This window comes from Eubalaena glacialis, chromosome 1, assembly GCF_028564815.1.
Source record: "Eubalaena glacialis isolate mEubGla1 chromosome 1, mEubGla1.1.hap2.+ XY, whole genome shotgun sequence".
Lineage (NCBI taxonomy): Eukaryota > Metazoa > Chordata > Mammalia > Artiodactyla > Balaenidae > Eubalaena > Eubalaena glacialis.
The window spans coordinates 153,289,940-153,312,093 of NC_083716.1; the positions used below are offsets into that span (position 1 = coordinate 153,289,940).

Genomic DNA, 22,154 nt, shown 5'->3' on the forward strand with positions numbered 1-22,154 from the left:
TGAGAAGAGGTGACTAGCTCCTGACTGAGTATTTTGAAATGTCAGTCCTCTAAACCTCTGAAACCTTGCTTGATGTGTGACAGTAGTTGGGAAATGTTCATCTTCCTGTTGAAACAAAAAGTCAAGAATACAAAGGGAAAATCTTCACAGTTCAGATTGATAGCCTAATACAAAGAGCGTGTCCACACCCACTCTAATCAAATTCTTGTCTAAGTAGTCCTTTATGTGTGAAATCAAGAGCATTGCTCTGTTTTCTATAGGGTCACATTCTTCTCTCACAATTCCAGGGAGAAAAAGATTCCCTGCAATGAAAAACGTATAGTTGCATGCTAAATATTGCCAACTACTTAACAGCCCTAAGAGTCTGGAACAGGAATGTTCATTTGATAAGTACTCTCCATGAGAGGTTCAAATATGTAAATGAACTTTTATTCTAATGTACTCCCTTTGTGGGGAAATTGGTCCTTTATTACTTTCCTATAGATCTTTATGATAGGAAAGTAGAAATAGCCAAATGTTATTCGTTAGAATGACCTTTTAGAAAAGTCTGCATTAGTCTCTTTGGTAAATAATCTGTTTTAGTGCCCTCCATAAAAGGAAATCAAATATAGAGATACTATTAGATTTGAAAGAGACAAACAGGAAAGAGCCAAAAGTGCAGAATGAATTCTGACACACCCGGGTGCATTTTTCTGAGGTTCTGACTTAAGTGGATACTGTCTGCATTATTCTGAACTTCCTGGCTTGCTTTCTCCATGAGTTGGAGTAATTCAGCTTTAGACCTACTCTGAGTTAATTGTTCTATTATTAAAACAATAATATATTTGTTATGACATGAAAAAATCGTTTATAGAGACCAGTTCAAAATGATCCTAGTCTCCCCGTTCCCAGAAAGACAATTACTGGAATACAAGAAAATATCTGAGTGTATTAAAGTGTGTTTTTTAAAAAAGTATATATTTTTTAATGTAAGAGATTATTTTATTTTCTATGGTTTGCTTACCTCTCGATTATTATTTTTTTTTTAGATCACAACAGTATCAGGAAATGAGTTCCTTCTGCAGTCAGATATTGACTTCATCATATTGGATTGGTTCAACGCTATCAAAAATGCAATTGACAGATTGGTATGTATTTGTTTTGGCTGTTACCTTTATTAATTAGAATGTAGTCATTTAAATCTATTGCTTAGGCATAAGCACACATGCATTTAAGTAGATCCTATGAACTGAGAGTTAGTAAGTTATTTTAAGTTTAAATAATCCACGAAAACCATTTTCAGTAGAGAGGATTTGTGGAACTAAATGTCATTTGATTTCTCTCTTTCAAAAACACAGTGCATTCATTTTTTTTCTGAAATAACACAGACATTCATTCACTGAAGGCTGTAAAAAGCACACAAGAACTTAATAACTACTGAATTTTCACATTTTCAGTTTATGCGATCTATAATACATATTCTTGAAAATAAATATCAATATATTTAAGCCCATACTCACTGTTATAATGCCAGTAAACAATAATCCTTTGTATTGATTTTCATTGTTCTTCCAGCTAAGCTAGATTGTTCTTCTCATGAAAATTACATATCTAGAACTTCATGAAATTACCCTAAATTCACACATTTAGAGTATGTTCTTAAAAGAGTCAAATTATTTAAAACTACTCATTTTATACTGTTTTTCGACCAAACATCTTATTTTAGGACACTAATATTCGCAAAATCTTGAGAAGAAAATATTCTTGAGCGCTTTTAATAAGGTATTCAAAAGCTACAACATTTTTGTGTAATTTTATTGCGATTTAATCACACACTTCCGTTATATTACTTTGGGATCAAAACTTTAAAAAATAAAATAACAAATTGACTTTTCCCCATCATCAATATAGTTCCCTTATCCAGGCACACATGAGTGCTCATGCACACACACACACACACACACACACACACACACACACACACACACACACACACACAGATCGCTGTTATCATTAAGAGTGGACTCTGGAGTCAAACTTCCTGGGTTTGAAAGTTTGAATCCAGGTTCTATCATTTACTAGCTGTGTGGCCTTAGGCAAATTACTTATCTCTTTTGGCTTCAGTCTCCTTGTCTGGAAAATAAGGATAATAATAATAATACCTACTTCATAGGATTACTGTGATGATTGAGTTAATGCATGGAGTGCTTGGGGTATGCACAGCATTTAGTAAGTTATATATATATATGTGTGTGTGTGTGTGTATATATATATATATATATCATTATTAAATTTGAAAATTGAGCTTAGCTTAGGGGCCCTATTCCAAAATAATTATCTTATTTCAAACTTCTCTTTAACAGCAAAATAGATCACAGAACTATTCAGTGCATTTTTTCTTCCTTGTAAGATTATCCCATCTAATTGTCATTTCCAGCCAAAGGATCCAAGTAGTCCTTCAGGAAACCTGGAATTATTTAAAATTCAGAGATCCTCCAGTACTGAACTACTAAGTCACTATGATAGTGATATAAAAGAACAGAAACCAGAGAACAGGAAATCTTTAAGTAAGTATTTTTTTTTGACTTGCTCATTTTAACTCTGTTTAAATGCAGTGCTTATGAAATATAAATGCATTGAAATGAGATTTGAACCAAACTCATACTACTTATGGAAGATTCGTAGCCATTTTCTGGCCAGGGATTCATGCACTGGAGGGCAGTCTGGGCGCTTTGCATGCGTCATTGTTGGTAATGCCTTTTGAAAAAATAATTGTTCCAAGGTCATGGTCTCTGCTTACAGCAAACCTCTGAATCTCTGAGTAATAACCATGGCGTTCAGATTGGTGATTGATTTTGAGAGTGGGAAATGTCAAGTGTCTCCAAACCTTGGTAGGCTATTTGATTTCCATACATTAAAAGATATATGAGTGACCAGCATAGTTGGCGCAACATAAACCAACAGACTATGCAACTTTCTACACTTTTAGACCACCAGAAAGATTTAGAAATGTGGAATGTGGATTAGATGTCCTCCAAGGTCACATCTATTTCTAATATTCTAAAAGAAATGAATTTGAAATGAAAAGGACCAGTCTGTCCACTTATATAGTGACCTTGAGCATATCTCTTAACCTTTTTCACCCTGATTATTCCTCAATAAAGGGGGTTATGAAAAAGTGTCGTGCATATCTCACAGAGTTGACATGAGTCTCAACTTCCTGAAAGAACAAGTAGATATCTCTGGAATTAGAGAAAAACAATTTCCCAAAGTCTTGTAAATTATAATACCTTTCTTGCATCATCTGTCTACCTACACTGAATCTTCTGAATCACCATTTTTTCTGCAATTTCCCTCTGACCAAAGATCAGTGTAGTTATATCCTAGCTTTTTGAACTTAAGGAGAACTCAGTAAGTAGAGAAAGGCTGATTATGGAATATCTCCTTATCTACATATGTATATGAGTAAATATGCCAGATGACCATATGTGTATATACACATATTTGTGTGCATTAGAGAATATTATACATATGTATACATAAATATACATGTACATTCACCCACATGACAAGAAAGAGGGAAACTCTTCATATGTGATACTATATCTTCCCAATCTAAATTATTAGGAACCCAAATCTAGAAACAGCATGACAACTTTGAGTAGGAGCACCCTTTCAAAACTGTCATTATTCAGAGAACCATACCATAATTTCAGCAACTGTTAGGTACATATTTAGTTAGCCAGTTGTATTAAGTTAGAGCTTAAAATTATCAATGTTTATGTCTTGGACTGTATGGTGCTTTCCAAATTATGTGTGGAAAATAAACAATGCCATTTTAAAAAGTTTTCCATATGATGGTACAGTTTCAAGTTATCTCATTTGAAGATTTCTCTTTAATTCCTGGTCATTGTCCCTCTTGACTTCATATGGGATCAGACATAAGATTTTAGAATTCGAACTCAACTGTGAGTACATAATTCATGTTAACTACATAAACATTTGTAGTGGATATAAAAGGATGCATGAGGCAATGAGCAGTAGCTCTGGAATCTCAGATATCATTGCTGGTTTGGAGGAGACCTTGGCACATTTCTGAAGCCTAAAGCTCAGGAGAAAATAAAGGTTTATCAAAGTGTGTGTGAGAAACATTGAGTGGGAAAAAAATTCCTACAGGTAGAATAACAGCCGCTTCTCTTTAGAATTTATTTTTAACTGGGAAAGACAATTATTTGTCTATTTTGGGCTTAAATTCGATCCTGTCTAAAGACAAGGAAAGAGACATATGATTCATTCTATTCATTTCAAAATGTATTTAACTGTATAATGACCTCATGTTCACCTTTTTCTTTGCAGTTAAAAAGTAATGATAGCTAGCAAATACTGAATACTTACTATTCAGGCATTGTTCTAAGTGCTTGCCTTATATTGATTTACTTAATCCTCCTACTAACCCAATGACATAGGTACCATTATTAACCCTATTTTATAGATGAGGAAACTGAGGCACAGAAAATTAAAGCAACTTGTACAAAAACAAGTTATGGAGACAAGTTTCAAACCCAAGCAAACCGATATTAGAGTCTGTGCTTTTAACCATCACACTATAGTGAAGTGAACAAATAAAAGGTAAACTTAGTTTATTTCAACCTTGGACTTGGATGGAAATATTACATTAAAGATGAGATCCATATAAATCAATAAACTTAAACAGGGACCCAAAAACATATTAGCAAAAGAATTAAAACCAGATGTTGCCTTTGGACTTTGATTTCACTGTTAAACTAAAAGGGTCATTTAATCTTTACTGCTAGCCCTAATTTTAGAAAATGCTTCTTTTCTGTATTTTGGTGGATATTTATAGTTGTAAGCCTTTTTTAGGACTAGTGTATTTTTTGCAACGTAGGATACAGTTAATATCCGTCTAATACTTTGAATGAAGTTCATTCGGTATTTACATATTCATTTTCATTTGAAAGGCATAATTATTGACCCACCCACACACTATCAAATTAGCTATACATTTAAAATAGTGATTGGCATATTTTATATTTGATGCTTTTTTGAAATATTTTTTCAAGTAGGAAATAGGCTCTGTGAAACCCCTCTGATCTCAGTCCCAGATTTGAACACCCAAACTTAGGTTTTTAAAGCATGCATTAGGTTTTATGTCACCCTCTTGAGATTAAATAATTATGTGGAGTTAGAGAGTCACAGTATCTCCTTCCTTATTAGCAGTCTAAGAACAAACTTTATTGTCAGTTTGCTGCCTTTGGCTTCCTGTGCCCTTGATGTTCCCACGAGTTTTGTCGCCAAGATTGTAGACAGATAAAGCCAGAATTACTTTTTTTAAAGGCATGTGAACATCATTAGCAGCTAACAGGTGGTCATTTCATTGTCCAGTTTCTCTGTATAACATGGGAAAAAAAATATGTACTTTCAGTGAGTGAATCAGAAAGTTAAGTGCTTAAATATACTTTCCTTTTTAAAATATGATTCTAACCTGCCAACACTATTAAGTACTAATCAGATATTTTAAGATATCAGTTGAGTCTAACAGACAAGAAGCCAGAAAATTCAATGTAAGGGCCAAATCACTGTGGGAAATTCAGGACACCAGCATGGGATGAGAGTGGGAGAGCAGCTCTCCAGGGAGGGCTGTTATGGAAAGTGGAGAGTCAGTCAAAGAAAATGCTAACATATTTTTCCGAGGAAAGAGAAGTGTCTTCCACTGATGGCAAAGAGGAAAAGCTCAAATATAAATCCAAGAAACCTTGGAGAGCTTTCTCAACTTTTCTGAGCTTTACTTTCTAGATCTATAAAAATGGATCTAATACTGTCCTTGCAGGATCAAGTGAGAATGTGAAATTAGATATGTAAATACTTAGCTCACAGAAGGCACTCAATAAGTAGGAGCTCTTATTATTACCCTCTATGTCCCCAAGCAGATGGCACCAAGCTAGGGCACGAGCCAAGGGTGGTGTCTGATAGAAGACTGGAGCAAGGCATATATACTTGACATCCTCTCTCTGAGTGTAGAGAAAATAGGGGAAAGGAGCCAGAACTGGATATGGGAGTTATGGCTGCAAAAATCTAAATGTGAGCAGCTGGTCTTTCCCCTGGCGACTCCCTAGGTGAAAATGGCAGCCAGGGCATTCCTGGGAGTAGCACACCAGGAGCTAGCACAAGGGAGCCAAGAAATATTCTTGATTCTTTTATGCCCAGAAGAGCAGTTCATTAAGAAATTCCAGTTGATGGAAAGGATTCAGCATCTAGCCATTTCACCATTGCTTTAGCCATACCCCTGGTTTATTCCCTCATTCATGTATTTATTATTTTTCATTAATATATCTGAAGGCACACCACTAAAATTCTTGGCTCCACACATCTGTACTTTAAACTTTTTAAAATTATTTTTGTATTTAGATTATGCTTTAGGAGTAGTATATCTCATGCTGATCAATTGCTAAGCTGTAAAATCCATGTATGGAAATCTTGAATAAGTTTATACAAAATTGATACTTAGCATTATAAATAAGCACCCCAAAATGAACATAAGTTAGAAGAATAAAATCAAAAGTAATAGAACCGAAAGGAAATGGGTTTCCTATTAACTGTCTTTTGATGAAAGCATCATAAAAACCAAATGTGTTCTGGGTGAAATCCTAAAAGTATTTTAGATATGGATTTCCTAATTCCACAGCTCCTTAGTGATGTATGTAACAAGAATGTATGTACAAGGCTACAGGAATAAAGATAAGAATGGAAAAATTGGATTGAGATATTTATACAGTACAGAAAATGAAAATGCTTGTGAAACTTCAGTGATATTTTTGTTTAAAAATTTGCCTGCAAAGTAATAATGGTCATGCCAAGTGAAAACAAGTGTGATAGAGAAGACAGTTAATTTTTGTGCTAATCTAAATAATTATAATACTGGCCATCCACAGCTGTAGGTAGACTAAGTTCTCAAAATCCAATTGTAAACTGGTTGCTTAGACCTCAACACGTTTTCGTAAGGAAACCATGTACTAGCCACAAAAGCACACGCGAATCTTATGCAATCATTTTGAATGTTGTTTCTAGGGAACAGTTCATTCTGAGTTTGTTGCACCTCTGTCCTAGGAGCTCTGCCTTCCCAGTAGCATTGCTTTCCATCTGGTTTCCCTTTTTCTCCTCCCCCCACCCTTGCACCAACTCCACCAATGCAATCAGGATTCTCAGAATGGCTTTGGCCAGGAGATTCCTGGACCCTGAAAATCCCCCGTGATGGCAAGGAGGGAATGCGAGGCCTCCAAGCCAGAAGAAATAGTCAGGAAAGGAGAGAATGAAGGACTGGAGAGGAAGTTTCTGCAGCATGGGTGGGGAAGTGAGTCCTCAGCAAGGACAGATGTTCTTTGTAAGACATGTATGTAGTGAGAGATTAGTCTGGCATTGTCCCAAATGTTAACATTCGTTGAATCTAGGTGGTATCTATAGGAGTGATCGTGATGCTGTTGTTTTCTGTATGTTTGAAAGTTTCACAATTAAAAACTGGAGTACACACACACACACACACACACAATTAGGCATTACTTATGTTCACAATTCAATAACAGAATATATACATTTTCTAATTGTAATTTGAAAATTTTAAAAGAAAAGTCAAATTTTCTGAGTATGAGTTACATTAAGACCTCTTTAAATATAAAACATTGATAAATCATTGTTTTCCTACTTTTTCTCCAAAAGCCAGTATATTTTTTCTTGTGACTGTTATGACCCTTCTGGTAACTATATAATTAAGAAAATTTATTAAAATGTTTATTATTATCCAAAATGGAAAAGTCATACTAGTTTCCTGGATAAATATGTAATTAGCAATTGTTCAAAACATATTGTGAGGCCTGTTCTGGAGAGTCATATAAATACATATGTTAAAGTTTCTTCTTATTAAGAATTTTGTATAAAACAGCCTAATCTTGCCAATGCCTGAAAATAGTAAGATGAATAAGCCATCTGCCAAGAAAATGAAAACAATATTAAAATTGCACAAAGAAATTATATCTAGCTCTGAAGAAACAGAAAAGCTCTTACCTGGACACAACAAAAAATAATCATAATAGTTGTGTAGAATATTATGGGTAAACGTGTTGTCAGAAAGATCCAGATTCAGATAAGGTGGTCAATTATCTGATTCTTTTTTTTCCCACTAAAATCAATATTGGTACCCTGGCACCAGTTTCCTTCAATATCCACCTGAGAAAAATAAACCATTGAACTAAAGTGTGAAAATAAAAATAAATTTGTTTTACTATAGTTATGTTGACTTAAAAAAAAACCGCACAATGTCAGAGTTTTATTTGGGGCAAAATGAGGACTGCAGCCCGGGAGACAGCATCCCAGAGAGCTCTGAGAAACTGCTCCACAGAGGCAGGGGGCAAGGTCAGTATATATGTGATTTTGGTGAAGGGGAATACATGCAATCAAGCACATATTTTTTACAGAAGGTTTCTGCTAGTCTCGTGCAGGTTACTGCTAGTCACGAGGAGCAGAGGTCACCATGAAGGATTTTAGCACTTTTCCAGATATGAAGAGATACAAGAATTGGGCTCATAAAATTGGCTCCTGAAAATATCTAACTATCTGAAGACCTGTTCTGCCAGTTTTTGCCAGAGCACAGAGTGCCTCATTTTTGCTCTCCACCTGAACTCCTTTCAGGGGGTGTTGAAAGTCAGCAGCTGCAGCAACACATGATTTAATCCTTGTAGAGGTAGATGGCAAGTGCCAATAGAAAATGCCAGTTCGTAGTTGACAGTTAAGACAGACAGTATCTAAGGAATGGTGAGTGTCAGCTCTCTTCTTGATTGTTTCCCACAGGTTAAGGGAGTTCTTTATTTCAAAATATTCCAGTTTGGTGAAGAAAACAATGAAAAGTTTTAAAAGAAAATTTACATTGCCAAAGCTGGAAGATTTCAACATTATGAGAAAAACAAACAAACAAACAGTAAAGATTAGATGCACACTTGATAATCAGACATCTGAATTACTTTGTCAAAACAGTATTATTCACGAAGGTTCCAGGGCTTCACCGAGGCACTGTGTGACCACAGCAATTGTTCTGACATGTGTTTCCAAGACAGTTAGCAGCAATTCAACTTTCCTGGGACCCATAGATTACAGTCTCTTCAAAACATTCAGTTCTCCGTGAATCATTGGATAAGAGGACTTAGTTATAAGCTGAGCAAAGGATGTCCTGATTAATCTCTTCCTTCCCATCTAAGGGGTTGATCTCGCTCTCTGACCTGTCGGTGTCCATTGTCATGTATCTTGTAGCATCAGCTACTCTGAAAGTCTATCTAACCCTATCAGCACTCAAGCACTAGATCACCCCATCTCCTCTTGACCCTGGCAGTAACTCCCTGACCATATTTCCCCTTAGATGAACTGCATTTAATCAATTTCTGATTTCATTAGGTCAGATGGCATCTTTCTTTCAATAATAGGCCAGATCCAGAGGGCTGTTTGCTGTAACTCTCCAGCAATATTTCCTTAGCATTAATACACTACTGTGATTGTAAACAATAGAAAAAAAATGTCCTTTGATCTCCTCTGAAAGTTTCTCCTCTCTTTATTCCATGACCCTAGAATGGGCATATATTAATATTTTCTTGTAAAGTTAGGTATATGATATTTGTTCACCGGTGTCATATCAAGTTTAAAGTATCTTAGCTAAACATGATATTTAAAGCATTCTTACAGTGAATCCCTGTGCAGAAAAAAGCATTCTTTTGAATGCAAATGATCAACTCTTTCTGTATACAGAATTTATTTGGTATACTCCTTTTTGTTTCTGGAGTGTAGGAATAATGCTACTTTTCTTCAAAATCCTAAAAAAAAAATTTTGATTTTTAATGCATTTATTTGGGTGCCCCAAATAGGCCCAAAAGTATGCTTAGGGAAAACATTCAACTGTAAACATGTATAATCGATGAGATTTTCTTGGAAAATAAGTTTATTTCTCATTACTCATAGTAAAGCCCACATCCATGTAAGGAAAATCAGGTATTGCTTTCCTCCCAAAGTGTGAGTTGTAACCAAAAATACCAGCTCTTTCCATCGAAATGCAATAAAATGTGATCTATAACATTAGGACTCTTAGCTTCCTTCAAGAAATGGCTTATGAATGCCTGGAGAGTGGTAAATCAGTCTGCCAATTCATCTTTCTCTGATTATTTAAATAGAACCTAAATACTCCTGCTACCCAGTTTCAGTAATGTAAATATACCCTTTTTTATACAAAATCAATTGGCCTAAAAAAATAGAGGTAAAATAGGAGATGCAATGGCTAAATACAAAATGTAGGACTGGAATAGTGCCGTCAGAGATGGTGACCTCCAAACTGAAGTCAAAGGTTAAGAACAATTTCTAATCAAATTACTGCATTGGAATGGCCAAGTCCAAGTTCCTCAATAGAAAGCTATCACTGAGTCCCCTTCTCCAGTTTTTTCCCACCTCTCTCTGACCCATGATTTATGTTCCAGGGAAATGACAGTTATAATCCCTGATGCACGCTACTGTGTGCTGATGTTTATATTTAAATCAGTGTCTTCTCTTTGCTAAATTAACATCCTGTTCGACTCAGCTCAAGCCACACCTCCTCCAAAAAGCTTTCCCAGACCTCTGTGGTGAGTTAGGAGATCCTTAGTACTCAGTGCATATCTCTACCATTGCAATAGCCAAAGTGTGTTACAACAAGCTAATTATCCATGTCTGTTTGTCTGTCCACTAGACTGCCAGACTCTAAAGAGAACTCTAGTTTACCTTTATCTGCAGCTAGCAGAGTGGCTTGATGATATTTGAGAGTACTCAAAAATGTGCAGTGTTAAATTAGTGAATGAATGGATGAGGATATTCAAATGGCCATTATCAATGTACTTCTCATTCTGTGCTAGAAATGAAGACAAAATTGCTGAAACATTTTTAGGAACAATAATGGATTATTTCTTCATCCTGACTACGTGTACTGGTTTGGTATTTTAAGGTCACTATTTGTATGTCTCTCTTAGCTTTCTCTTAGAACTGTAAATCTCAAAGCAATGGTATATTTTTGCAGGTCTCATGTACTGTACCTAGCAAAATCATGTATAAGTAAGTGTTTTATCATTCAATGAGGATAAAAGCGACTAATATTTGGGGGAGAGAAAAGAGAAAATCCTAATCCCTTTGCTTAAAGTTACTGTCCTCTCAATATCTTTCTATCATGCATTCTAGCCTTGTATTTTTTTAAATAGATCTTTATTGGAGTATAATTGCTTCACAATACCGTGTTAGTTTCTGTTGCACAACAAAGCGAATCAGCCATATGCATGCACATGTCCCCATATCCCCTCCCTCTTGAGCCTCCCTTCCATCCTCCCTATCCCGCCCCTCTAGGTCATCGCAAAGCACAGAGGCGATTTCCCTGTGCTATGCTGCTGCTTCCCACCAGCCAACTATTTTACATTCGGTAGTGTATATGTGTCGATGCTACTCGCACTTCTCCCCAGCTTCGCCCTCCCACCCCATGTCATCAAGTCCATTCTCTATGTCTACGTCTTTATTCCTGCCCTGCAACTAGGTTCATCAGTACATTTTTTTTTTTTAGATTCCATATATATGTGTTAGCATACGGTATTTGTTTTTCTCTTTCTGACTTACTTCACTCTGTGTGGCAAGACTCTAGGTCCATCCACCTCACTACTAATAACTCAATTTCGTTTCTTTTTATGGCTGAGTAATATTCCATTGTATATATGTGCCACATCTTCTTCATCCATTCATCTGTTGATGGACATCTAGGTTGGCACTATTTACAATAACCTTCTATTTTATTTGAGAGAATCACTCTGGTTCATAATTATTCTTGATGCTGTTCTGTGGGCTCTGACTTAGAATTTTCAAGGCTGTATTGGAGGCGAGAAAAAAGAAGACACTCTATAATGTACAAAAAAGAGTAGTTTTGATAATTTTTAGAAGACTCTGAGAATAGTTTTCTTTAAGGTCAGCATATTTATAAAAATCCAGTAATTTTATAAAAATCCACACAAAAGTTAGAAAAGTGTTGTATGCACCTTCTTCAAAAGGTTGTATGGGATTGTGTCAGAAATTTGACTCTAAGAATTGGGTATTTTAAGTACAATTCTTACCTCCAAGATAAGCTAACTATAAGATTTGGACAAGTTTCTTAAGTTTCCAGAAACTGACTTTTCAGATAAATACAGTGGATAATTTTTATGTAAATATAAAGCATATATACAATATTATATGATCTAAGGAGATAATAATATATTAGATCTAAGGATAATGTATATACTAGATCTAAAATATATCCAAGAACTATGTAGATTTATATTACAATATAAATATTAGATAATGATTTCTAAATGGGTGTACTCTGAGTAAAATAATCTGACATTTGTCTACTATAAGTTCATCAAATTTTCTCTTTAGAAATATAGCAGGAATGCACTTTGCCACTGATTTGAACAGTTGGCAAAATCAGATCAAACAAATGCATAATTTATCAAAGGCTTAATTTTTTAATATCTTCATTATTCTATTGACTCATAGCATTATGTACACTTTTATCTCTGTTTTATTAAGGGATTCTGAGTGTTATGGGGAATAAACCCTTGGTTTTCCATTCCTGACTGTGAGCCTGATGTTATGGCAATCTCTAGAGATTAAATGTCATGAAGTGTCAGTTGCCTTTTCATTCTTGCATAAAAGAGCAAAATGATGCAATGGTAGAATTTTGACAGAAAGTTATCACTTAAAGTTTCACTTAAAAACAAGGAAAGATATTGTTTAATTTTAATGTTTTATATATGTGTGTGTATACATATATATATGTATATTAGAACCAAGCCAAATGTCGTAACACATCTGGTGATAAAGAGATAGCTTTTTTTGACTAAAGTAAAACTATCAAACCCACATGAATATAGAGCCACTTATAAAGAGTAAAGTGAAAGATGCTTAAGATCTGGTCTCACCAAAGCACACTCTATTGACAGACTGGTAAGCATTCCAGGATGCCTCCAAGGCCCACTCTATCTGAATGAAGGGGGTTGATATGTGGGAGGCGCAACCCTAGCTGACCAAGGTTTCTGTCATCTGCTGAAGCCAGGATCTCCCTGTTCCATTAGACTGCAAGTGCCTGAGGGTATAAATCATGACCTTCTGATGATTACTCCTCCTCATCCCCACTACCTAAGGGCAGAGTCTGAAATATATTGGTGTTCAATATTAAATGTCTGACTGAGTGAGTAAATAAATGACAGAGTGAATGAATTGAAAAAAAGAAAACAATTTTGAATTTTATGTATGGGAAATGAAGGGAAAGGTTGAAATGTGAGGCACTGACCTCTTGATGGGTGTTTTAGTTTGGATTCCTCCAGAGACAGTCCCTGAGACAAAGATTTGAGTGTAGGTAATATTTTTGGGAAGTCATCCCTGGAAATACAGGTAGGAGATGGGGGTGTGGAGAGAACCAGGGAAAGGAAGGCAACAAAGGAAAATATAAGTTACCTGGAGTTTAATACTGCTATGAAATGCTGGGAGTTTTTCAGGTTGAGAAGACAGGAATGGCAGAGAAGAAAATGGGTACGTATTAAGATAGGAAAGAAAGAACTATTAGAGCATAACATGTTTGGAGAACACCCTAGACTGGCGAGCCCATAATACACAAAACATTAGGGCAACAACTGGAGATCAGATTGGAAATGAGCAGGAAACATTGGCAAAGAGTCTTGCACAGAATGCTAAGAAAATTTGATTTATACTATAAGTAATGGGTGCCTAGTGACAGACTTTTATGCAGGCAGGCAGGAGACATTTACAGATCTGATATTCAGCGTGATAATTTTGGCAGAAATGTGGAGAATGACAAAGAGACAGGTAGCACAAAAAAAGTGAAAAATCAGAGATAAGGAGATACATCAGGAAACTATTACAGTGGACCAAGTAACGTAATACAGGCTGAAACTAGGTAATTAGAGTGGAGAAGGGAGAAAATTCCAGAGATCTCTGAGGGGATATTGACAGGTTTTCTTAATATGTATTGGAAAAATTCTTGGCAGTTCCCAAATACCCATTGCTTCTGTGGTTAGGATAAAAGAAACATCAGGATGCCTAGGAGTTCAACAGAACTGGCATCCTATGTCATTCTTTTAGGATCTTGCTAGATTCTTGTACTTAAAGTATGGTCTGTGGGTCAGCAGCAACAATATCACTTGGGAGCTTATCAGTAAATACAGAATCCGGAACCCCATCCCAACCCTACTAAACAGAATCTCTGTTTTAACAGGTGATTTATATGCATATTAAAGTTTGAGAAGGACGCTCCCATATGACAAAAATAATTTCTCTAAGTACGTTTTTGGAAGTCTTGAGCCAGAGAGTGGCCTTTGAGACTTTGACAAGACCTACTTATGTAGAAGAGCTATCTGGTCTGCCTTTATGTAAAATAACCCTACACGTGGTTATTATCATGTTGGCCATGCCATGGCACTGATTTTGGATGGTGAGTACTTATTTCATCTCACCAACCCCTTTCAACCCCTAATTGCAGACTAACTGAGACAGAACCGACTTACACTTTCCTTGCAGCTTTTGCCTGTGCAGACACCCAAGTCATGAACTCTGAATTATCCATGTCAAAAAGTCAACAGCTCTAGCCAAACAACAACAACAATAATGAAAATTTAGCCAAGAATAAACTACCCTCACCAAGACAAACAGCCAAGAAACCAAAACTCCAAACAATTCCTTGGAAGTGATTCACGAATTCCCTGGATGTGCTCATGTGCAAAGTCCATCTGAAAGGCTATTTACCTCTTATTTTCCATTTGACTCTTATGGGAACACACAATCTCATACTTAGCCTTCTTTTTGTTATTTTTCTTCTCCAAATGCAAGAATTATAGTATTTTATGGCTTAAATGTCTTTTATTTTAATGTTGTTCTTGGGTACCTGAATTCATTTCTCATTGGCCTTTCAGGTTATATGTCATAATTCTGAATGAGCCACGACATAGCTGTTTTACTCATAGAGTAAGTTTATCTGTTGTGCCTGCCAAAACAATCAAGGCCTACCAGCTTAAACGTTAGTGAAGCAGTTTAGAAAAATTGCCAAAAAAATAAGTAGGCTCACAATTTAGTGATCAAAAAGTAAAGGATAGATTCCAAATAAAGTCTGATTACTCCTTCTAGTAGTATGAAATTTCATTCACCAGGAAGAGGTAATAATAACTATCTTGGAAATAAAGCATCATTTTCTCAGATCCACCTTTATTTATTCTAGGAAATGCAAACTGAGCTGGGCAAATGGTAATCTTTTCTAAGTAAGAATCTTTCTCACAAATTTGCCCCTAAATGCCCAGTCTTTTAAAAACTTGTTGGATAGTAATGAGACAGATTGAAAGAGTATCCTCAAAATTTTAGTAGTGCCTGGATACACTTCACTTAGTTTTATTACTCCAGGACGGCTTACGTAAGAATAATTAATCTTCTTTATTTTTCCTCGTCAGTACCTAGGTTTGTTATTGAGGTTCCATGCCTTATTTTTAAATTGGGCATAACTGATTTCACCAAAGGGTTTGACTGAGAACCCATACAATTTTTGCTTAACTCATTTTTATTGAAAAAAATCCTGAATTTTAGTCAAGAAGCATTAGATATTAATCACATGCAAGTGGAATCATTAAAATTTCCTTTACCTTCCAGAATAGCAATAGCGGGTCATTACAGAATCATAAGAAGTGAGCTCACTTAATACTCTTAACAATTACATAAAAGCAATCATTTTCATAAGTCTTAGAAGAAGCTTTTAACTATTACTTGAAGAGCATATTGGAATATTAGAATGTATTATGTTGTGTTATTATAGATGTGACTTGTGAATTGAAAAAAATGTTCTCTCACTCAAGACTCTCAGAAGTTATCCTTTTCAGCTTGAATAGTTTTGTTTAACACAGTTTGTGATTATATTTTTTACATGGCAAGTAGAGACCTTTTTGCTGAAATATTCCAGTATCGTTTCTTAATTATTACAATCTTAATTTTAGAGAAAATTAGAGGAGAAACGCAATATTTTCTACTGCAGTTAAGTACAACAATTGGTGACACTTAATTTAAGGTGAGTCAGTTTAGAGGAAAAACTAAAACAAATCCCTCCTCTAAATTATTATCGCCTTTCTCCTTCCTTTTCTTGTAACCACTTCTCATCTTTGACTTTGAAACCCAACAGTGTAAACTTGGTTCTTATTTCAGTGGGCTAATCCCCTTTCATAAATCATGCTCAAGAGCTGAAATAATTTGCACATCATTTAAAGAGTATTTGCTTTGAAATATTCACCTCAAGCCCTTCGTATATCCTTTCTCTCTAAAGATTTGTAGTATTTGTTTTGTTCTCTGAGGTATAAAAGACCTGGATAAATTTTATTCCTGTTGTTTCAAGATTAGTTAACGAAAATGCATATTAATTCAGCAGGGATTGGAACAAACCTCAGTAAAGATGATCATACATATGCCTCGTGGGAATAGCAAAGTACAAAATGTCAGTCTTCAAATCTCCTCGGACTTGCTCAAAAGAGCATTGAGGGATTTAAATTTCCAGAATATGTCTACAAATGTATTTTCTTTGTTGTGGAGAACAGGAGCTATACTGATTATTTTTCCCCAGAAAATTGATTCTAATTTGTATTTAAACAAAAATTAAGCTATTTACAAAGTAGCTCTTCCAGAATACAGAGAAAAACTGCCACAGAAAAGGTAAATTTAACATCAACAAATTATAGTCCTGACATGCCACTAAATTTTTAATTTCTTTTGTTTCAGGCATCAGATCCCAAAATAAAATTTAACAGAACACACCTTTTTTTCTAAAAACAAGTGGAATTGAAAGGACCTCATAAAATCAGAATTAAACATATTTAGGTAAAGTTCAAGGATACATTTAAACTTATAAACTCAAATTTTCCAATTTGCTAGTAAACTCAGAAAAAAAAATGACAATTTCTCCAAATAATATATCTGTTTTGTATGTTAACATGTACCCTGTTCTTTTCTTAAACTGAAAATGACCATAACCTTTGGCACGTAAGTGCTTATCCGGAAATGACTAAGTGGATTCAGGGGTAATAAATCACTCATATGGATCCAGCCACCCACAGTCTTGTTCCACTTCTCTCCTTTACAAGTGTAGTAATAGAAATTTCCATAGTCCTCAGGGTGCCAAACTTTGCACCATTAGGAAAATCTGCAAGTAGCTTGATTTATCTTCCTCACTCAGTTAGCTAAGACCCAACTAAGTAAAAATCTGCAGGAATGAGCTAGAGTTGTTAAACTTTTTTAATAGGGAGATGCAACAATTAGAACTTTCCTCCGTTGCCACTTCAATTTACTTTGGATGTGAAGCCCCTTGTGAAAAATATTCAGATGAGATCTCAAATTATAGGTGCATGGCTGGATGATGCTGACGCTGAGTTTTCATTATACACAGAGGATTGTCGACTGTTTGCAATTAATCCAGACACAATTCTCTTGGTACTTTGGGAGGAATGTGGAAGAAATAGCCATTTTATAAGTTGGAAGCTCCTAAATTACCCTAAATTAGAGACACTATTAATCAGACACTTAGATATAGATAGGATCTGCTTATTGTATAGGCTCATCTTCCCCTGATGGAGAAATCAATTAAATATTTAGGATGTGGAATACCTTCCAGGTTGGATAACACATTTCATTTAAATTATGGCCCTCCAATTCGAAACATTAAAGGGGATCTTAACGGATGGAAGCACATTACTGTCTCTTGGATTGGGCGCATTAACACTTTAAAAATGAATGTGCTTCCCCGGATTTCATATTTGTTCCACCAGCTGCCCGTCGATGTGCCAGATAAACAGTTTAAGGATAAGTATGTAAAAGATGCATGTGCAACATTCTGTGTGCTGAGGTGCACCCTTGTAGGAGAAGTTCCCAGCTGTGACCCCTTTGGATGGTTTTTCTCAATGCCCTAGCAATCTAAAATGAGAGGGCTCATATGACCATGAGAGAGTAGGAGGGAAAACCTAAAAAGAGATGCAGTTAGTCCTCTCACAGAGGTTCTGTGTATTTCTAATCTTGTATCATTTCTTCCTATCTTAATAAATAACTAAGTGACTATCACAAGAAAATATTTATTGGGACAATATGGTAGAATTTTAAATAAACATAAGATTTCCCATTATAAAAATATTTGGTAGGAAGATCATCATTAGATGATCACTCAAGGACCATCCCTATGCCAAATTTATGAACAGTACTGTAAGAATGAAGCTTTCATGTCCCCCATGCTACAGAAGTATGGTATAGAAATAGCTATTGTTTGGGAGTGCTTACCAGGCTGTAGGCCCCGTTTTAAGCAGTGTACATGTTCTCTCTCATTTAATTCTGTCAGTAAACCTATGAGGTACAATGGTATTATCATCATCCCCATTTTACCTAGTGGGTAAGTGAGGCACTGAAAGGTTAGTCAATATGCCCAAGGTTACACAGCTGAAAAGTGGCAGTTAGAATTCAAAACCAAGCATTCTGAATCCACAGCCTGGAGCCATAACCATTGTTCTGTGAGGATTCTGGGTTTGGGACTGAGGCTGAAGGTTTCTGCTGCTTACTAGCTCTATAAACTTGTAAAACTCACTTATATTCTGTTTTACAATCTTGAAAACATCAATAACAATAGTACTTATGTTGTTTGGAAGCGTAAATTAGATTATGTATGTGGTGTTTGTAGCAGTGCTTGGCATAAAGTAAGAACTCAATAAATGTTAATACTAACGTTGGTACACATATTTAATTTTCATCCATAGTATTTTGAAGAGTCTTCCTAATTTGGATCAGGAAAGGTTACCTTAGAGATAGATGATTGAAGTCTCTTAGATTAACATATTTTCAAAAATTCTTTGGGATTTATAGGGAAAAAAATAGCATATGGAATGACTTACAGAAGACTGAACTGTAGTCAGTCTGAACTTAGTCAGACATTGTCCTCTTTTGTTTCCATTTATAAAAGTCTTGATTCAGAATTAACATAGATATATTAGCTTACTTAGTGAAAACAAATTTACTCAATCATAGAAGAGATGATGAAGATAGGAGTCAATTTCTTTGTTTCTAGAGACAGACACCTCTTGCCACATCTGATAGAACACATGCTTCAGTGCATTTGCCTTACTTCAGAAGACAGCAGAAAACTCAGCTAACTGGTATAATTATATAACTTGGATGGTCATACTGAGGGGGTTAAGCTTTGGCAATATAATACGGAATTACAAAGTGCAGTGAAGTTGCAGGACTTTAACTGAAATTACTTATCAGCATTTTGACTGGGAATAAACAGAAAAGGAACAAATTGATCCTTTCAAAGTTGGGTGGAAAGAGTGTTCCAGAAGCCTTCCTTTGTAATCACTGTCATTGAGAGCCCCTGAGGCCTCTTATTTGTTAGTAATTGATAACCTAGACTTCAGGCTCAAATACTAAAGAAACTGCTATTTTAAGGGCTTGTCAAGAAAGTCAGGAATTAGAGTTCTTTTTTCCTACCCAGTCTTTCACTAGTCTTTCACTATTGGGCCAAGGTCATTGTAAGTCAAGGGTGAATCATATACAGATAATTTTACTCTTTCAATATCTTAGGAAAAATATTGGGATAAAATCAGAATCTGATATTTAAAACAACCAGAGATGTGCTTTATTTTTCTGGGAAAACAGCCTAACCAGCAACCATTCTATATTTGTTTATTTGCTTGTTCATTTGGCGGTTCTAACAGCGGAGTAAAGCTCTTCATTGACTCTTAAATTCTGCTTTTCTTCCACTGAATAGATAGAAAGGAAATGACTTTAGATGGAATGGTAATAAAGGAAAGGGACCCAGGCCCAACCAGATAGATCCGCCAATCAACTCTGAAAACCAGTGAAGAAACAAGTTACACGGAGCAATATTCCTCTCAATGTATTTGTTACATTCCAATTATAGAGAGACATTCTTAATGTCCCTGTAATATAATATGTTCATAATATAAATGGATTAACTCAGATCAGAGAGATCTGCATCTGGGGACTGAGGGAAGACAAATAAGCTCTAAAAATCTAGAACTGATATTTGAGGTCTAAGCAAAGTTGACAAGAACCCTAAAAAGCTAGAGTAGTGGGAACAAGCACTCAGTTCACACATTCGTGTCACAGACGCATTTGAGAAGTTGCTTGCACTGTTTGAAGCACTGATGTGAAAGAGGTGCCAGATGCTCTCAATTCTACATTGACAAAGAGTGTTTATGGTCACATTTTAAGTAGGTATTTACTATTCTCTATCAAAGTGATTTAATGATGAATTTACGCATGAAATATTGTTAGAATATACCTTTTTTGATTTTCTCAACAAAATGAATACAATAATGACTGGTTAAATATGCTTTTGGCAAAGTACTTTGCTTAAGTTTACATTTATATCTCACACTGAACTTATCAGAAATTTTGCATCCACATTAAGAACAAGCTCCTATCTATGGAGTGTTAAGTAGCACCATGAGCCATGGTCCACCAAGAGCTCATAAGGGAAGAATTTGATAAGTCAAAATGCTACAAGCTTGAGTCCTAGTGTCATTGTTCCTCCTCAGTCTTCTAGAGGCTGGAATTGTTTCCTATCTAGCCCTAGGAATGAGAATCTGTCACTTTACAGTAATAGAAACAGTGTTAAATGACCTAGAGCCCAGCTGTTAGGAAGCAAGTGCTACTTTAAGTACAGATTAGGCTAGGAGCTCACCTGGTTGTCCAGTTGCAGTGCAGTGACGAAAAGCATTGATGCTAGACCCAGATGGCTTGGGTGTAGGTCCTGGCCCTGCCAAGACCATCTGTGTGACTTGGGTAACATTTCCTCATAGATTTGCAGTGAGGACTAAATCACTTAGTCCCTGAAAATGCTTAGAACATTGCCCGGAATAGAGTAAGTGCCCTTGAAATGTCAGTTATCCATATTAGGGACTCCTATTAGACCAAATAAACCTAACAATTTATATAACTTGAATAACTTTAAAAACAAATGGTAAAAATATAAACCACAGAGTGACAGACTAATTGGAGGTTGTAGAAAATTTTAGAGTAATTATAAATAAAATAATAATTTTGAATTTTCCATTGTCTTATGTATTAAGATTAAATACATCAGGTAATGATATGAAGTAAACAAAGATATAAAGTGATATGGCTAACTTTATTTCCAAAAAGTTAAAGGATTCTCCTGTTACAGGGGAAATAACTTTTGTCAATTTTTACATATTAATATCAATATTAATAAAAAATATAAACAGATGTGCCATGTGTTGCTCTAATCACATAGCATGTATTTTCTCATTTTTCATCTTTAAAACACCCTATATAATAAGAATAATTTTATATTCATTTATAGAGGAGAAAACACAAATAGTTTTGGAGCCCAGATTATAACTTAAGCACACATTGTATCTTTTAAGCTTTGTACAATTTTGTTTTTATTTTCTCTTACCTTTCTTTAAGTTTTACTTGCAAATATGTAGAAATAATTATATTGTTAAATGATTTTTGTTCGTGTGTTTTGAAGGATAAAGAGATCTTTATACAGATATAAATGCATGTGTGCATATGTACAGTATATAAAAATAAAATTTAAGGGCCATACTGACAGATGGAAAAAGCACAAATGTCAAGGCAAATTGATTTAGAAATTAATATAGAATAACAAAAATTAAACTCTAGCATTTATTGATTTAACAGATGATGAGTTAAAAAGTGAAAACAAAAGCTTAAAATGTAGTTTGATTTTTAAAATTAGTGAGATTACTCTATGAACTTGTTCAGATGTTTGTTATTTTCTAATTATATTTAAAATAACTCTAACCTTTAAGTTTCCAAATGACTTATGTCATTTATTTAATTGTTTCTGTTTAGAAATCTGCATATGTACTAATATTTAGTATGAAAATATCATATTTAATCCTAGATAAATGTCCATAAGATTATAGTGGAGGTAAAAACATTTTTCACATATTTGTATTGTTGATTACTAAATACATATTAAACTTTGTACCTGAAGTACAGACTCAACACATTATTTAAAAATATCCCACATAATATTTATT

General features: G+C 35.1%; 1 protein-coding gene across 1 annotated transcript in view; it reads left to right on the forward strand.

Annotated features, from left to right (window-relative positions):
* Positions 1-22,154, forward strand: part of ARHGAP15 (Rho GTPase activating protein 15) — a 593,253-nt gene that overhangs the window by 290,625 nt on the left and 280,474 nt on the right. The window contains exons 6-7 of the mRNA XM_061199772.1: positions 1,029-1,127; positions 2,417-2,546. Coding sequence (XP_061055755.1) covers positions 1,029-1,127; positions 2,417-2,546 — 229 coding nt within the window. The remainder of the gene's footprint in view (positions 1-1,028; positions 1,128-2,416; positions 2,547-22,154) is intronic.